Source organism: Myxocyprinus asiaticus, chromosome 44 (assembly GCF_019703515.2).
Source record: "Myxocyprinus asiaticus isolate MX2 ecotype Aquarium Trade chromosome 44, UBuf_Myxa_2, whole genome shotgun sequence".
Classification (NCBI taxonomy): Eukaryota; Metazoa; Chordata; class Actinopteri; order Cypriniformes; family Catostomidae; genus Myxocyprinus; species Myxocyprinus asiaticus.
The window spans coordinates 11894426-11913318 of NC_059387.1; the positions used below are offsets into that span (position 1 = coordinate 11894426).

General features: G+C 40.6%; 1 protein-coding gene across 1 annotated transcript in view; it reads right to left on the minus strand.

Moving 5' to 3' along the window:
- LOC127434739 (serine/threonine-protein kinase 17A-like) overlaps positions 1 to 18893 on the minus strand; it is a 59186-nt gene that overhangs the window by 23403 nt on the left and 16890 nt on the right. Inside the window, exon 2 of the mRNA XM_051687684.1 lies at positions 6561 to 6773. Within this exon, the coding sequence (XP_051543644.1) occupies positions 6561 to 6773 (213 nt within the window). The remainder of the gene's footprint in view (positions 1 to 6560; positions 6774 to 18893) is intronic.

Consider the following 18893-nt stretch of genomic DNA (forward strand, 5'->3'; position numbering starts at 1 on the left):
TCTGTACTTAATTGGATAGGATGGGATTTCATCTGTATATTTTTAATATTTAATATACAGCCCATCATGATTCTGGTTGTTGATTACTTATTAATTGATGCTACTGCACAGTTTATATGGACAATCCTGCAAAAACTGTCTACTCACCCTCATGCAGCATGAATTTCTTCTGTGGAACACAAAATAACATTTTTCAGAATGCCTGTGCTTCTGTTATTAGCTATCTGTTTGGTATACAGCGCAAGCGCTAGCTGCGACGTCACGGTCGGTGTGGTTGTGTGCGTGTGTGTGTGTGTGAAACTTCTCTTTTTTTTTTCTGTAAAGTTTCAGCCGTGGTACACTTAACATCATGAGAAACTGGACGGGTTATTTTCATCATCATATGGATTGTCAGTGATTTTGCTGTTTGAAGTACTCAAACTAAGGCGGAGCATGGACTCGCCTATTCCCGGGATAACCTTCTACTCCTACGGAACTCCATCCACTGTCAACTGAATCCATCCATCCATATCCCATCTGATATAAAACCCAGTCCAAAGAGGAAAAGAGGTAGGCGAGGGAGAGTGCATTGTAGAATCAGACAGCCTCCTTTTAAACCTCCACTACCCTCAATTATTCTATTGAAAAATAAACTGGACTTGCTACGTGCTAAATGTCTTATGGATGCATCATTCAGGGAGGCATGTGTTTTTGCTTTAACTGAGTTTTGGCTGGATGAGTCTGTCCCAGACACTGAGGTTAGCCTTGATGGCTTTAGGATCATACAGGCAGAGAGAACCAACAACTCGGGGAAAGTGCGTGGTGGTGGGGTGTGCATGTACATCAACTCCCACTGGTGTACTAACATCAAGGTACACGGGAAGATCTGTAATCCGGACCTGGAGTTGCTCACCCTGTCCGCCCGAGTCTTATACCTCCCGAGGGAGTTCTCGACTGTTGTGCTCAGCTGTGTATATATATTCTACCAAGCACCAATGTCAAGGCAGCTGCTGAGCATATAGCGTACAACACACAGGTTATGCAAATTCCTTCTTGGTGATTTTAACAGCTGTCGGCTTGATCATGCTCTGCCAGCCTTCAGCCAATATGTAGATGTACCAACAAGATTTAACAAAACAATAGATTAGTGCTACGGCAATATTTCTGGAGCCTACACAGCCAGATCTCTTCCACCGCTAGGACTAGCAGACCACAACGTCATCAACCTGCTTCCTGTTTACAAGCAACAGCTGAAACAATAGCGCCCCCAATGGTCGGAGGATGCTACTGCATGCCTTCAAGGCTGCAGTGCGTGCACGGACTGGGAAGTCTTTCATGGAGAGCTGGATGAGCAGATCTTGGTCATCACTGACTACATCAAATTCTGTATGGATACTTTGATACCAGTAAGGACTATTAGAACAGATCCAAACTTAAAACCCTGCATCACCGACAAATTAAACATCTTTTTAACAAGAAAAACATGCCTTTAGGCAGAAGGACTTTGCAGGTCTTAAAACTAAACTGGGACATTAAAAAATGAAATTAAGGCCAAAATGAACTATAAAAATAAACCGGAACAGGAATTTGCAAATATGAACACTCAGGACTCTCACTGGACAAGCCACCAAGCAGACCACCTGTGCATCAGACCCAATCACCTTTGCCAATGATCTCAACAATTTCTACTCCTGATTTGAAACCTCTGATTTCTCAGTAGAGTGTGAGAGCCTCTTGGACTCTTTGCCCTTCTATGAGTTGGATTATGAGTCCCTCCTAACCAGGCAGGATGTCTATCTCCAACTTATCAGGTGTAAACCAAATAAGGCTCCCGGGCCAGACGGACTCTCAGGTCGGATCCTGAAAAACTGCGCCCTGGAACTAACACCCATCCTTCACTCTCTCTTCCTTAGATCATTCTGTATTTCAACAATCCCAGTTATATGGAAAACATCAATTGTCATCCCTGTTCCTAAAAAAAAAAAAAAAAAAAAACCCCATCAGATCTACACCACTACAGGCCTGTATCGCTAACCTCTGTTATAATGAAATGCTTTGAGAAACTGGTTCAAAACATCATCCTTCCATATGTCTTACCATTTTTGGATCCCCTCCAATTTGCATATAAGCAGAGGAGAGGTACAGATGATGCAGTGTCCTGTTTCCTGCACTGTCTGCTACAAAACCTGGACACCCCCGGAAACTATGCCAGACTTCTCTTTTATTGACTTTAGTTCCGCTTTAAACACAATCCAGCGCCATCAGGTAATAAAGAAACTACAGCAACTACAAGTTTCATCACCACTAATCCACTGGACCCATAACTTCCTCTCCAACAGACCACAAGCAGTAAGGGTTGACACTGTCACCTACCATAATTCTCAACACCAGCACCCCACAGGGGTGCGTACTCAGTCTATTTCTCTACACCCGCTATACAAACGACTGTCAAAGTCCATCCAACACCACCCTCTACTTTAAATATGCAGATGACACAGCCATCCTTGCACTGCTCAATAACAACAATCATTCTCTCTCTGCCTATCAACACTCCATATCCCATTTTAGCACATGGTACGACGATAACTTTCTCCACCTTAACATCTCAAACTAAAGAACTGCTCTTTAGCCCCCCCAAAACACTGATTCATTCCCACAGTCTCACCATCAAAAGGAGAGAAGGTAGAAGTGGGAGTACTTCATATATCTTGGCATTACACTGGACAATAAACTCAGGTTCAGTCAGCACACAATGGACATTTACAAGCATTGTCAAAAGAGACTTACAGCCATCCGTAAACTAAAGCACCTGTCTGTTCAACCGCATCATCTTCTCCTGTACCGTAGCATTATTAAGCCAGTTCTTCTGTATGGTGCCAGCTGTTTTTTTCCATATGTTTACAGTCACCAATAAGAACAAACTCTTAAAGATAACACATTTAGCTAGCAAACTCATTGGTATTCCCACACCCAACTTATCTGATTGTGTCACCTCATCTCTGATTCGCAAAGCACTCTCAATCATACATGACCCACACCACCCACTCTACCAGCACTTCATCCCCCTTCCTCCTGGCCATAGGTATAGACTACCCATGTGCAGAAAGGCCAGTTTTAGCAAGAGTTTTGTTCCTACAGCCATACAAGCTTTAACCCTCTGGGGTCGACGGACGCCCCAGCGCATCCTGCTGGATTTTTACCTCATAACAGTGGAAACAACTTAAAATACTCTGTCATTTTTGGGCATAGATAAGACATCATCAGAAACTATAAAAGGGTCTACTTTAATTTGTGTACACTCACAATAACAACAAAACCTTGTGCTTATGTAAAATAAAGAACATAAACAGGATGCGCTTTCAGCCGCCTCTGTCTCCGCGAGCATCTTTCTGAAACACATCACAAAAATGAAACCCAGCGAATTCTTATCACACAAACATGAAACATATGTCTAAAGAAAGCTTAAAATGTCTACTTTTAAATAAAACTATTCAAATTTAAAACAAATATTCCCCTGCAATGTAATCTGTATGAAACACAGCGATTTACAGTTTCTCCTGGCTCAGCTAATTATCGCTAATGTGATCACACCCACCAGCAGAGAGCGCTATTCATACGGTAATGTTCTGAGGCGATCAATGCAAATAGTAAACGCCCCCAACAGTGCCTTAAAAAACATCAAGTTAATTCACTTTTCTGTGCGTTTGGAAGATGGCATGCTACACAGGTGAGGAAGCTCCTGGATAGTGACGAAGAGTTCACATTTTCCTCAGAAGAAGAGCGGGAATCCGACGAACGTTTGCATTTTGAAGAGCGACTTGATCCAGCCGAGGATACAATTTCGGATGAGTAAGTCTTTACTTATATTAGTTGGCATGCTATTTTATATAAACATGTACATATTTTACTAGTTGGACTATTTCCAGACCTGCCAGCCAGGATTCAGAGTACTGAAATTTGAAATATGTCCTAATAGGCAAGTTTTAGTTACATTTAAATGTTTTGGCTAAAGAGGTATTTAAATTGTATGCTGTATGATATAAATATGATATGTAATATGATAAAATAATATGAATGTTTAGATTATATTTTAACTAGTGTTTATGCTGCCTCTATCATCAACAAAGCTTGTGCTTGCAAATATCTGTTTGGGTGTAAATGTGTAAAATGTGCTGTAAATATGCCCATATTAGAAAATCAGCATATTAGAATGATTTCTGAAGGATCATGTGACACTGAAGACTGCAGTAATGATGCTGAAAATTCAGCTTTGATCACAGGAATAAATAGCGTTTTACAATATATTCAAATAGAAAAGTTATTTTAAATTGTAAAAATATTTCACAATATCACTGTTTTTGCTTTATTTTGGATCAAATAAATGCAGCCTTGGTGAGCAGAAGAGACTTCTTTTAAAAACAAAAAAAATCTTACAGATCTAAAACTTTTAAACGGTAGTGTAGGCCTAAAGTTTTTAAGTAGTCTTTATGTAAAGAAAATGTATAGTCAGATTACTTTTAACTTAAACTTGATTTTGTGAATAAGCTACAAACAATACATTCAATCATTAAGTCTCACATTCATTCTCTCTCAGGGGAGGGGTCTTTGTCTCCTCAGGTGCGAGTCATATCAATATTCATGATCCACACATAAACATTATTTCATCAAAAATACAAACATGTACATACATGTTGTTCACATATTATTGTAGCCCAGTTTGTGCTGAATACAGTGTTATCAGACTTTAGCCATTAATATGTTTTTAAGCAACTGCAAAAAACACAAATGTCAAGGCATGTCAAAACTTCTCCAGGGCCCAAAACACCCTTGGACCCCAGAGGGTTAAATAAGTAACCCCCTCTTAAACTATAAGAAATCCAGCCTGCGATGTGGAAGTGTCAATCCAGGTCCTTATCTCTGTTGCGTGATCCCTGTAATCAAGTCTCCCTGAAAACCTTGTATTTTTGTGCAACTCTGTATAAGTCTGTATGTCTTATTTGCTTGTGTTATGTTTGCACTCACTGTGGAAAGAATTTAATCCTTGAGGACAAATAAACTAAACTAAACTTATTCAAAGTTTCAAACCCCCCAAAGAAAAAGCAGTCCATACAACCTGTTCCCTATATTCCAAGTTGTTTTGAGGTAATACAATAGCTTTGTGTGTGAAACAGACCGAAATTTAAGTTATTTACCATTATGTTAATTATCTTCTCCATATAAGCTCTGCCACAGCTCGCAAATCTCATTCTTACTTGTAAAATTCAGAACAAGCATACGCATCACATCACGATCAGTCACTACACACATAAGAAACAATGATGTATGATGTCACTGATGTCAAACCTGATGCAACACTTAAAGGCATCATGTTTAAATGTGCATATGCACAAAAGAAATTTGAGAGCTACATTGAAAGGGGAGATACTTGTCAGCTCAGATATTTTGCTAAATATCTCCAGTGTTTACCGGGTAGAAAAAAAATGTCTGTTTGGAACAGCATAAATGATGATTAGTAAATAATGGCAGAATTAAAAAATGTAGGTGAACTGACCTTTTAAGTGCAATATATACACACTCAACGGCCACTTTATTAGGTACACCTGTACATTTTTATTCATGTGATTATCTAATCAGCCAATCATGTGGCAGCAGTGTAATGTATAAAATCATGCAGATATGGGTCAGGAGCTTCAGTTAAATGTTCACCTCTACCATCAGAATGGGGAAAAAACCTCAGTGATTTAGACCGTGGCATGAATGTTGGTTCCAGATGGGCTGGTTATACTATTTCTGTAACTGCTGATCTCCTGGGATTTTCACATGCAACAGTCTCTAGTGTATAGAGATTGGTGCGAAAAAAAAAAAAAAAAAAACCACCAATGAGCGGCAGTTCTGAGGACGAAAATGCATTGTTAATGACAAAGTTCAACGGAGAATGGCCAAACTGGTTCAAGCTGACAGGAAGGCTACAGTAACTCAGGTAACCCCTCTGTACAATTGCAGTGAGCAGAATAGCATCTTCGAATGCACATGTTGAACCTTGACGCGGATGGGCTACAACAGTAGAAGACCACGTTGGGTTCCACTTCTGTCAGCCATGAACAGAAAACTGAGGCTGCAGTGGGACTACCATTTGTGTACCTCAGCAGAAATCCAGATTTGTCAGACCAGGCGATGTATTTTCAATCATCTACCATCCAGATTTGGTGAGCCTGTGCCCACTGCAGCCTCAGTTTCCTGTCTAAACTGACAGTAGTGGTGCCCGGAGGGGTCTTTTGCTGCTGTAGCCCATCCGCCTCAATGTTCGACATGTTGCATGTTCAGAAATGCTTTTCTGCATAGCACTGTTGTAACGCGTTCTAATGGTGGATGTGAACATTAACTGAAGCTCCTGACCCATATCTGTCTGATTTACACATTACACTGCTGCCACATGATTGGCTGATTAGATACTCAAATGAATAAGTAGATGTACAGGTGTACCTAATAAAGTGGCCAGTGAGTGTATATAGACATTGACATAAATGTTTGTGCTAGGCAGGGAAATTAATAAATGTGAAGACTGAATGTGTGATACTCACTATTCCAGAACAAGCACCATCTCGCTCGCCATCTCGTAGACCTCATGGAGGTTGACCACTCGTGGACAGGCTGCTGCCAGCTCCAGCACTGCAATCTCATGAATGATCTCTGTTCTGCAGTCTTGGCCCTTCCTCCTCTTCCTCATGTACTTTGCTGCATATTCTTTCCCTGTGCTTTTCTCCACGCATTTTCTCACCACAGCAAACTTGCCTCTGAAAGACAGAGAATGAGAAGAATGTTTGTTGGTTTGTATGTTGTTAGTGTTTCATTGAAGTCTTGCATGGCCAGACTTTTTCCATCAGTATAATGTCTGCTTCACATTGCAGCCTAATGCCGTGTCCATATCAGATGCAGCATAACACTGCGAAACAAAAGGTATCTTTTCTATGTTAAAGCTGCAATACGTAACGATGTGCTCTCTAGCAACATCTGTGGTTGAAACTTAAAATTGCAAGCAATTTGCAGAAAAACACTAAACATGTTTCATGTTTCAGAACTGCTCTTCTGGTGGATGAATCTCATGATTTGAGTTTGAAGTTTCAAGTTTTATTGGTCACATACATAACCATACACAGTACGACACGTAGTGAAATTCTTGGTACAACTTTTCTCCCCACAGTTTACGATAAAATTATAGATAGATAAGGAGTAGAAATAGAAGTAAAAAACAATTAAAAAACACAATTTAAAACAATAAAATAGAATGTACTGTATGTACAAAGTATGCATATGAATATGAAATAGTGCATAATGACAGATGTAGAGGTGGTAGCAGCAACAGTTTGACTGGCAATATGTACATTGTGCAAGGTAAAGTGCAATTGTGCAGTAATGCTGACCTGCAACAGGCTAATGTTATAGAGGTGATGTTGTACATGTATAATAATAATAATAATAATAATAATAATAATAATAATATGATAATGCAGAGTGTAATATTGCTTCAAGTGTGTGGTGTTGAATAATGAACCTAGTCCTGGTGTTGTCCTTGATTCAGGACACGGATGGCCTGGGGAAAGAAGCTCCTTCTCATTCTCTCCGTTTTGGTCATCAGGGAGCGGAAGCGTTTCCCTGACCGCAACAACAGCTTTGCCTGTGTGTGATCATGACTGGAGATATTCAGAGCCGGAGTTATAACGTGCTAAAAGAACAGGGGTGTCACACCTACCGACTGTTGTGCTGAAATCTCCATCTTCGGTCACAAACCGATTCAGAATGGAGGAGAGGTAACAGACATGCTGACTGCCTCCAATTTTCTCTCAGATTCAGTCACATGGAGCTTGCCAACAGGAGTACTATGTGAACATAAACAATTCTTATTGGATCGTGTCTGGTTAGGACACTGTAATTCTGGCCAAGCACCCACTTACACAGGAACAAGCCATCTGAGAGCAAGGCAGAATCTTGTTTACTTGACCAAGGATCTCTTTTACTTGCTACTCAACCAAAACTTTTGAATATCTTTCAAAAATTGGATAACATGCACCATACAAACTTTGGCCAAATCAGCGAACCAACCTGGAATGGTAGTCAATACAGCAGCCAAGGAACTTCTAAACATGACCTTGTTTCACAGTGAAATGATAGAAACCCAAGCAGCATGACTCTGGGAAATTGTGTAAAGCCAGTCAATCAGATTGTGGCTTGCCATTTGAGAAAGCTCTAGCCATTTTTGTGGGACATAGGTACCAGACTGTCCAGAACTGGTCTTTCTGAATGCCGTCTGAGAATGAGACTACAATCACGGTGGTAAAAAACATGCATAAACAACAATAAAAGTAAGGAGATCTCCTCATATCTTTGGTTTTACACCACCAATCTGTCTTAGACACAGTAATAGGGCTCGCATTTCTATGCATCTCATTAAAAAGTGTGGGTCACATATGCACACAAACAAAAAAAAAAAAAAAAAAAAAACTTTGTTCAGGGCCCCTTTTCATTTGGTTCAGTGAAAGGCATAAAGCTGGGATATTGGAGGGTGGAGAAAAGGTGCAGCAGGGAAGGGGGTGTTGTGTGTCTAAAGATGGCACACTTATCACCAGGGCTGAACGTGTCTTTGTCCCCGTGGCATATTTGCAGGATGAAATCATCCCAAACTGTCCTTCTTTTCACCCATACAAGTGGCCGCTTCATGGTCGGTGGCCCACTTTTAGCACTGAACTTGAAGATGCAGGGGCACACAAATGGGGGGGGGGGGCGACAAAAATACACACAGAAAGAAAGGACGCATGTCGCCTGGGAGAATTCTTGAGGAAAGTGGTTTATTGAGATGACAACCTCCTGCTGAGCCATCTCCCACATTCCCTACAGCCCAGTGAGATAAGATTTGTGCCACACAGGCAGTGTTGTCCTCATTCATGTCCGTTTCAATTTCAGGTGCAGCTGTTAAATGTCTTGCACAGATTTACACTTTCTGAAGAAAATCTGAGTGGTGCCTGCCCATGCATTTTCTAGGGTGTTCTGGGTGGTTGCTAGATTATTGCTAGGTGGTTGCTTACTGACTCAAAAGAGCCCACCCCAGTCTCTATGATATTCTGGTTCTTACATATGGTTCCTTTAAATGTAAATCCATAGAATTAAATCCTGCAACATTGGTTAGGCTTTTAACTGACTAATGTTGTTTCAAACCCATGACATAGCACTCATGAATGTGCAATAGACAAAGATTTTAAAGAAAAATAACTTGGATTTCAGGTCATTTTTGAGTAAACTATTCCTTTAAGCACAACCTTTTGGGAGTCACAGTCTGATGCACAGTCTATCAAACCACTCATGAAACATTGAAAAAGGTCATCCTTTTCTTCCTGGGTGATAATCTGAAAGTTTTGTTCCACAAAAAGACTTCATTTGAACTGAAAAGTGGCTCTGACGCAAGCAGGCACCAGACAAATCCTTGGTTACAGGACCATGAGTGATTTAAAATGCAGATGGTCCCAAACGTGCTATTAACAACGCCTGAGCCTTGCACCATGTGAAATTTACATAAACGTTACTGTGAGGGGGCATCCCGAATCAAGCCATGATATCCTGAACTAGCCTTCTCAGTCCATCTGCTCTCTCTGGCCCTGGACCACAGACACCCACACGTATGTTTCAAATAATTTGCAGTGTTACACATATTTGTTACATTCTCAGGGTATAATGATTGATGCACTTCCTTAGAGATGCTTGTAGGCGTTTGGAAAATGTCTTGTTTTACAGCTCAAACTGTCTGGAAGGTTAAAACTATAAGATGTCTGACTAGAAGTGCCTCAGACAAGAAACAATTGAAGTGCATTCCAGCATATCCTCATTGAATGACACTGGAGCAGTGACAAGATTAGTTGCATGTTTTGATTCTACCCCTCAGTGAAGGCAAGGTGGAACTAGCTCACCTGTCATCTGCTTAAAGCATTTGTGGTCATTTAAATGGTCATGAATCCATGCAGGAAAATGAAATTTGGTAGAAGACTTCCTGTAATCTTTGAGAAAGCAGATCAAGGGAAAAAGAATCTTGCATAAAAGTTCATGGTTGGTTTAGTTGTCTGAAGCAAGGCAACTGAAGAAAAAAATCTCAATGGATAGTTGAAGTAGATGGGCCAAAATATCAGTTCCACTATTTCCCTTATATGCATTTTGCAGCTGCGCCACTGCTGAATTATGGGCACCGCTGTTGGGATTTCACATGGTTAATTTAATATTCTTGACGCAACATAACGCTGGCCAGCCCCAGTCAGCTGTGCACTATCTAGACTGCGAAGGACCCCACCACACACACACACACACACACACACTCTATTTGCATGGGTGCTACCAAAGCAGGTTCTGGTGCCACATTTTCAAAGGGCCCTTTGAGGGCACAAATAAACCCTGATGTAGCCCAGGCTGAAATTGTGTTTGACACCCGTTTTAATCTATTCTTTGACCAACACATTAATACGGGTCCGGCATTGCGGGCTTGTGGATACACGCGCACAACAGCACCGCTGCTGAAAAAAATCCTAGCGGGAAAAACTGAGTTCTTTTGTTTGTATTTAGCTAAACTCAAACCTAAACTCGGGTCTGTAGGTATACCTACAGGTCATAGTTGCTGTGCAGACAGAGCTCATGTGAAAGTCATGGGCTTGGAATGGGTTTCAAGCATCAAAAAGGAAACTTCCCTTATTTCCAACCCCATTCTGTCCAGAACTCCACAGATTTACTACACACAGCTGGGACTGCCTTCCTCCTTTCTTCAAAAAATGTGGAGATTAACGGGGGTGAACAGAAAAAAAATTCTCATTTTGAGCTGGCCCATTAAAATGTGGGTGTAAAGTTAAACATCTTTGTAAGGGTTTTCTTCAAGACAGGAACAAAATTCTTTGCCTTTGAATTGGATTTTATTTGATCATATGATGTGGCTAAACGGAGCCATTAAATACATGACCCACGGAAATTCAGTGAAGTTGCTTTCATGCCAGTTAGCCATGTGAAGGTGCAGAGAGGGACCAGTGATTGATTCAACTTCAAATGCAGAATCTAACTGAGATGTAACTTGCCTAACTTCCATTGGATGTAGAAACCTTCACCTTGCGCACCAACACACTGTCTACACCGGGCACGTCCACTGACGCGACGCGCCACAGCGGCTTGAGGCTGTCTAAACTGGACACGTCGATACAAACATTCTAAACCATTTAATTTGTGTAGTAGCACCAGCACATGCAGCGTAAAATGGAATGTGACACCCATTTAATGTCGGCGCGAGGGACACACTGCAACGGATGCTTCCAGTGTAGACAGCATCATTGATTATAATGGGGTTCTATTGCTTTTGATACGATGCAACGTGCCGCTCGCATCTGGTGTAGACAGGGTGTTACATGGCTCAATTACTAGAGTAGCCTATTAGTGGGGTGGAACTGGAGGTGATGTCTGTTTACACTATTTTTAAATTGTTGGTTTGTACACGTATGCATCAGACAGATAATGTCTGACCATTGCATCGAATATCAAGCTGGTTGCACACCGGACAAGAAGCGCCATGCCACATCACAGATAGAATGTTTATTATGCAATTTCTCTATATTCAAGATCCTGCCATTTTATTCCATTTCACTGCATCAATCATGTTCAATCCAGCCATTTTTGAACATGTTTGAATATGTTTAAAGCCGCCACTTGCTTGGTCCAAATCTAGCCAATCAGACCACAAAGTACCACCCAAAATCCAATCATAATGAATCTCAGAATCTAAAGTGAAATGTTTTGTTTTTTTGGTGAAGAGAAAATGAAGAAAAGCACTAGTATCACTTCCAAGTTCTCAAGAAAACAGTTCATCATTTTGAGGAATATAGATGACTCCTAATGTTAGAAGTAAGAACTTGGACATGCAGTTAAGTATTTGAACTAAGAATGCAACTCTCAAACAATGCATGACAGTGAAATTGCTGGTGGGTGCGCCTCGTGACTCAATAAAAGCCAGCATTCATAAAATCCCAACAGTTCGTAATCATTCTGATTGAGACTGATTCAGAAACACTAAAGAACCTTCCGCTCCTTTGAAAACCTAATAGGCTTTTACTGCTCTTGACTGCACGGCTTTGGCATACCTTCATTTCCATAGTGTTGCGTTAATCTGGTTCCCGCTGCTCAAGACTGGCTTCTTGAAAACACAAATGCCACGAGGGAATGCGATGGAAGGAGTAGCTCTAATCTCTTCACATAATACCTGCCACTCCAGAGGTCTACGGTCATCCAATCAAAGCATGGCAGCAGCTTTGGAGAGTCTATCATTCCCCCACTGGGAGTAATGCCATTTTGAGGTGGAATGCTTTAAATACTTCTGTTTTTGTGAACATCAACGGATGTCACAAGAGCCCATAATGAATCGTGACAACAGTTGACAATGAGATCACATGATTTTCACATGAAGTTACTAACGATCAACTTGTAGTTCACATATGCCATGATGTGGTGCAGATGTTTTGTCAAATATAACTCAGTTATCTGTGGTTAACCAACTTTGAGGGCCTTTGACTGAGCTCTGAAGCAGCTGGAAAGACAGACTGTGATTTGGTACCGTGGACTTTGGTGCCTTATAAAAACGAGCTGCAGGCTTTCTCTGCAGCCATGTCAGCACATTTCTAGAGCCTGTGGCCTCATACAGATAACACCCTGAGTGCAATGGCTTTCATGAGTGCAAGACTAGGGTTGATGGTAGGTTTACAGTTTATGTGAAATACCAGCCATATATCTCGAGCAGATGGTCTCTCTGTTTGGGTTAAGTGTTTGGTTAGAAATTGGCCAACTTGCAGGTTAGTTAAAAAGTTATTCTGAACATTTGAGATAGTCCAGGCTGGATCTAGATCAGTGGTTCCCAAACTGGGTGCCGCCATGACTGGCTAGGGTTGCCTCGGATTCTCTGCTCAGATCAATATTTTAAAACCCACCAATGCTAAAAGTACCGGCAGTACTGAGTACTGACTCAATTCGGTACCCGCACGCTGTTTCGTATCTCATGGTGAATGCAGCTGAACACATGAAGTAGGGCTGGGAATTGCCACAGACCTCCCGATTTGATTTTACAACAATATTTACTTGCCGATTCGATATGCATTGTGATTTTTAAAGTACTGAACTTTGGTGTTTTGATATACAGGTGCATCTCAATAAATTAGAATGTCATGGAAAAGTTCATTTATTTCAGTAATTCAACTCAAATTGTGAAACTCGTGTATTAAATAAATTCAATGCACACAGACTGAAGTAGTTTAAGTCTTTGGTTCTTTTAATTGTGATGATTTTGGCTCACATTTAACAAAAACCCACCAATTCACTATCTCAAAAAATTAGAATATGGTGACATGCCAATCAGCTAATCAACTCAAAACACCTGCAAAGGTTTCCTGAGCCTTCAAAATGGTCTCTCAGTTTGGTTCACTAGGCTACACAATCATGGGGAAGACTGCTGATCTGACAGTTGTCCAGAAGACAATCATTGACACCCTTCACAAGGAGGGTAAGCCACAAACATTCATTGCCAAAGAAGCTGGCTGTTCACAGAGTGCTGTATCCAAGCATGTTAACAGAAAGTTGAGTGGAAGGAAAAAGTGTGGAAGAAAAAGATGCACAACCAACCGAGAGAACCGCAGCCTTATGAGGATTGTCAAGCAAAATCGATTCAAGAATTTGGGTGAACTTCACAAGGAATGGACTGAGGCTGGGGTCAAGGCATCAAGAGCCACCACACACAGACATGTCAAGGATTTTGGCTACAGTTGTCGTATTCCTCTTGTTAAGCCACTCCTGAACCACAGACAACGTCAGAGGCGTCTTACCTGGGCTAAGGAGAAGAAGAACTGGACTGTTGCCCAGTGTTCCAAAGTCCTCTTTTCAGATGAGAGCAAGTTTTGTATTTCATTTGGAAACCAAGGTCCTAGAGTCTGGAGGAAGGGTGGAGAAGCTCATAGCCCAAGATGCTTGAAGTCCAGTGTTAAGTTTCCACAGTCTGTGATGATTTGGGGTGCAATGTCATCTGCTGGTGTTGGTCCATTGTGTTTTTTGAAAACCAAAGTCACTGCACCTGTTTACCAAGAAATTTTGGAGCATTTCAGGCTTCCTTCTGCTGACCAGCTTTTTAAAGATGCTGATTTCATTTTCCAGCAGGATTTGGCACCTGCCCACACTGCCAAAAGCACCAAAAGTTGGTTAAATGACCATGGTGTTGGTGTGCTTGACTGTCCAGCAAACTCACCAGACCTGAACCCCATAGAGAATCTATGGGGTATTGTCAAGAGGAAAATGAGAAAGAGACCAAAAAATGCAGATGAGCTGAAGGCCACTGTCAAAGAAACCTGGGCTTCCATACCACCTCAGCAGTGCCACAAACTGATCACCTCCATGCCACGCCAAATTGAGGCAGTAATTAAAGCAAAAGGAGCCCCTACCAAGTATTGAGTACATATACAGTAAATGAACATACTTTCCAGAAGGCCAACATTTCACAAAAATGTTTTTTTTATTGGTCTTATGATGTATTCTAATTTTTTGAGATAGTGAATTGGTGGGTTTTTGTTAAATGTGAGCAAAAATCATCACAATTAAAAGAACCAAAGACTTAAACTACTTCAGTCTGTGTGCATTGAATTTACTTAATACACGAGTTTCACAATTTGAGTTGAATTACTGAAATAAATGAACTTTTCCACAACATTCTAATTTATTGAGATGCACCTGTATTTAGCTGTTTGCTCCCTTTTCTCAGAAAGAAATGTGTATTAAAAGAACAGTTGTGTCTGAAATGACAATTGTTTCACTCTCTAATAGAGAATTTGTATGTAAAAGTTAATGTTGTGCAAAACTACCTCAACCAGTTCGTGTATTGTCTGAGCTACTAATCAACTAGTCTGTTAAAGATGTCTAATTAGACTGCATTACGTCCATGTTACTCAATCAGATGGGTTTCATAGGGATTTATGGACGATAAGCACAGCCCTTTAACAGGGTAAATAACGGATATTCAACAAATAACCATAACTTCTTATCCCACAAAACTATTAAAGAAAAGACAACGGAAAGCTCAAATACAGAGGACCACAAAACCGCTTATGCACATCTCGGACGCTGAATGATGCGCTTCAACTTTAAAATGGCAAGATGGCGCCTGTGTGTGGGGCTGGCCGTCTGCTATCTGGTCTGTTCGTTTTTATTTTGTTTGTCTCACTCCCAGTCCAGGATGTCACTGCTATTTTGGTTTATGATGATCTTATGCTCATTAACATCAGAAACACTGTTAATATACTGTTTGAGCAAGAATTTGGAGGACTACGTTCATACTTTCCTCCATTCCTGTCTGGTGTGCCGCCGGCCCTGTGCTGGCTTCCCTGCACCCTTCAGCCAAATAAGCGAAGACGACGTGGGAAACGAGGCGGGTATCCTGTCAAACTCAAGGCTAAATTGTGGCTGCCGTCTAGGACCAATTTTAACCATCGTGGTTTCAATTATAACTGGAAATGTCATCGATTAGTTTATCGGCGCTCTCTGGAGCCAGCATATACGTGGATTCGTCCGATTACTTCGGAAATCTTCATAGAACATCCCATACGTCGGATGCCATATCTCCGTAAAGGTGGGGATGTAAATCTACAAAATCTTCGACCGCTGTGTCGTGCATCACTGTTACTAGGCGACTCCGTTAATCAATATGGCACTGGTTAATGCAAGATCACTTTGTAACAAAATGTTTATCCTGAGGGATTTCTTCACCTCTAAATTATTGGATGTTCTATTTGTGACTGAGACTTGGCTATCTACCGGTGATTTAAGCCCTTTTGCTGACCTCGCTCCCTCGGACTGTAAATTTGTTAACTCTCCTCGAGCTTCTGGCAGAGGTGGAGGTTTGGCTTCTGTTTTTAAAAACAGTCGTTTTCGCTGTCGACTTGTAGAGACTGAATTCTTCTCTAGTTTTGAACTGCAAGTCTTTCAACTAGATTTAGCTGAGCCTGTGTTGTGGTATATCGGCCACCCAAATTTAATAAAGACTTTATTCAGGATTTTTCTGAATTCTTAGGGGGAATTTTATTGAAATTTGACAAGTTTTTAATTGTGGGGGATTTTAATATTCAGGTTTGCTGTCCAGCCGACCCTTTTAATATGGTGCAATCTGTAAAGGGTCCAACACATGATCATGGACATACTTTGGGTTTAATTTTATCTTATGGCATTTCTCTGTGTTATGCTGATGTTTGTGATGCAACTTTCTCTGACCACAAACCAGTCATTTTTGGGGCTTGTCAGACTGCTAAATCTCATCCACCTTCACGTCTGTGTCGTATGATGAATTCAAGTATTATTCGTGAGTTTTCTACCGCATTTGTGAATAATCAGTGTTTCTGGTTTTGAAATCCCTTCATCATATTTGAACCCAGAAGTCTCTGCTTTGTTCTTTTAATGCTGTATGTTCAACCATATTAGATTCCATTGCACCCTTGAAGGTGAGGCATGTAAAAACCAAGGCAGAGCCTTGGATTAAATGATACTATGCGAGCACTTAGAGTTGCAGAATAGCAGAGCGTAAATGGCAGAAGGACAGGCTCCAGGTGTCTTATGAAATTTTAAGGGACTCCTTGCATACCTATCAAAGTGCTATTAAAGCAGCTAAGGCAAAGTATTTCTCTGATATTATTGAGAAAAACTGTCACAAACCTAGAGTAATATTTAAAATAAAATCTGTTATCAATCCACCTAATGTGATTGGGCCTGATATCTCAGTAGATACTTGAACATTTTATTTATTGAAAATATTAGATCTCAAATAACACCTGCTGTTTGTGATCTGTCTGTCCCTCCGTGTTGCCCTGTGGTGTTTGATCACTTTGAACTTCTCCATCTCTCTAGTTTGGCTATAATAGTAGACCGGCTGAGGCCATCGGAATCCCCACTTAATAGTGTCCCGTCAAAACTGATAAAAACAGGCTTTTGATACAGTTGGGCCTAGTGTTTTAGCTATAATAAATAGCTGCCTTGTATCAGGGTCTGCTCCAGCATTTTTTTTTAAACATGCTATGGTGCAGCCTTTAATTAAAAATATTCAATTGGATCCTGCAGTTTATTCGAACTATAGACCTATTTCAAAATTACCTTTTCTCTCAAAAGTGTTGGAGAAAGCTGTTTTTATTCAGCTGTGGTCTTATTTGACTAGTAATTCTCTCTTTGAGGTATTTCAGTCTGGGTTTAGGGAGCATCATAGTACAGAATCTGCACTTTTAAAGGTTCTTAATGATGTTTTGGTAACTCTGGACACAGGGGATGCTGCAATTCTGGTGTTAATAGACCTTAGTGCAGCATTTGACACCATAGACCATGAAATTCTTATTGCACGGCTTGAGCAATTGGTAGGGATTCGAGGTACTGTTTTAAACTGGTTTAAGTCCTATTTAACTAATAGACGTTTTTCAGTTTCCTTAGGTGAGTTCACATCTTTGGCCCCTCTTACATGTGGGATTCCACAAGGATCCATTTTGGGACCCATTTTGCTTTCATTATGTATGCTTCCAAATGGGACTATTTTTAAAAAACAAGGAGTATCATTTCACTGCTATGCTGACGATACTCAAATATATGTGCCTGTAAGGAAGGAAAGTAACTCTTTAGGACCTCTTCTTGCATGTTTGAAGGAATTGGAAACATGACTGGCCGTGAACTTCTTGCATCAAAATGAATGTAAAACAGAGACTATTGTGTTTGCACCCTCTAATGCATCTGGGTCCCCTAATATTGATTTAGGCCCTTTATCTATTTATTGTAAATCCATGGTAAAAAATGTAGGGGTATTTTTTGATGACTCATTAAAATTTGACAAACAGATTAATGCCGTTGTCAGATCAGGCTTTTTTCAGTTAAGAACACTTGCAAAGGTCAAGCCATTTTTGTCCTTTTCTGATTTTGAGAGAGTGATGCATGCCATTGTGTCTTCATGCCTGGACTCCTGTAATTCCCCGTATGTAGGGATTAGTCAATCCAAGTTATCACAACTGCAAATTGTCCAGAACGCTGCTGCTAGATTGTTGACAGGTTTGTGGAATTGAGACCATATTACTCCCATTTTGTTTTCTTTACATTAGTCCTTTATAGGATTGTTTAAGATTTTATTGATTGTTTTTAAATCTTTAAATGGCTTTGCACCATCTTATATTTCAGATTTGCTACAATTTTACCGTCCAAGGTCGCTTACTGACTCACCGTCCAGATCACTTAGGTCCTCTGACCAGAAACTCTTGATTGTTCCTAGGTCTAGACGTAAATTATGGGGGCAACGCGTCTTTGCACTGTTGGCCCCGAAGCTCTGGAACAGTTTGCCTTTGCACATTAGAATTGCCTCCACACTGGTGTCATTTAAATCTCTATTAAAAACTCATCTTTTTTCCCTGGCTTTTTTAATGACATGTTGAAATCTTGTTGTTTTATGTTGAGTAGTTAGATGTCTGTGTTGTATAATTTTGGTGTGTACAGTATGTTTTGCTTTTTGCATATAAGAATTGTACAGCACATTGGTCAACTAACTGTTGTTTTTAATTGTGCTTTATAAATACATTACCTTGCCTTCAACGCGCTTTTGCCTATCCTGGACACAGATGATGCACTTCAAGTAACCGTTAAGTCATTGGCTCCGCATTCAGAAGTGCACAGATTATAAATATTGTGGGGTGCGACATGTAGTTCACCGGCATCCAACAGATTGATAAGCTTTTTTAAAGCTAAACTATCATTTAAAGCAGTGTCACACAGAATCTGCAGAATTGCTCCTGACTCCTCAAAAAATAAGCCTGTGGATTATGCATAATAACAGGGACATTACCCACAGCAGAGGATTT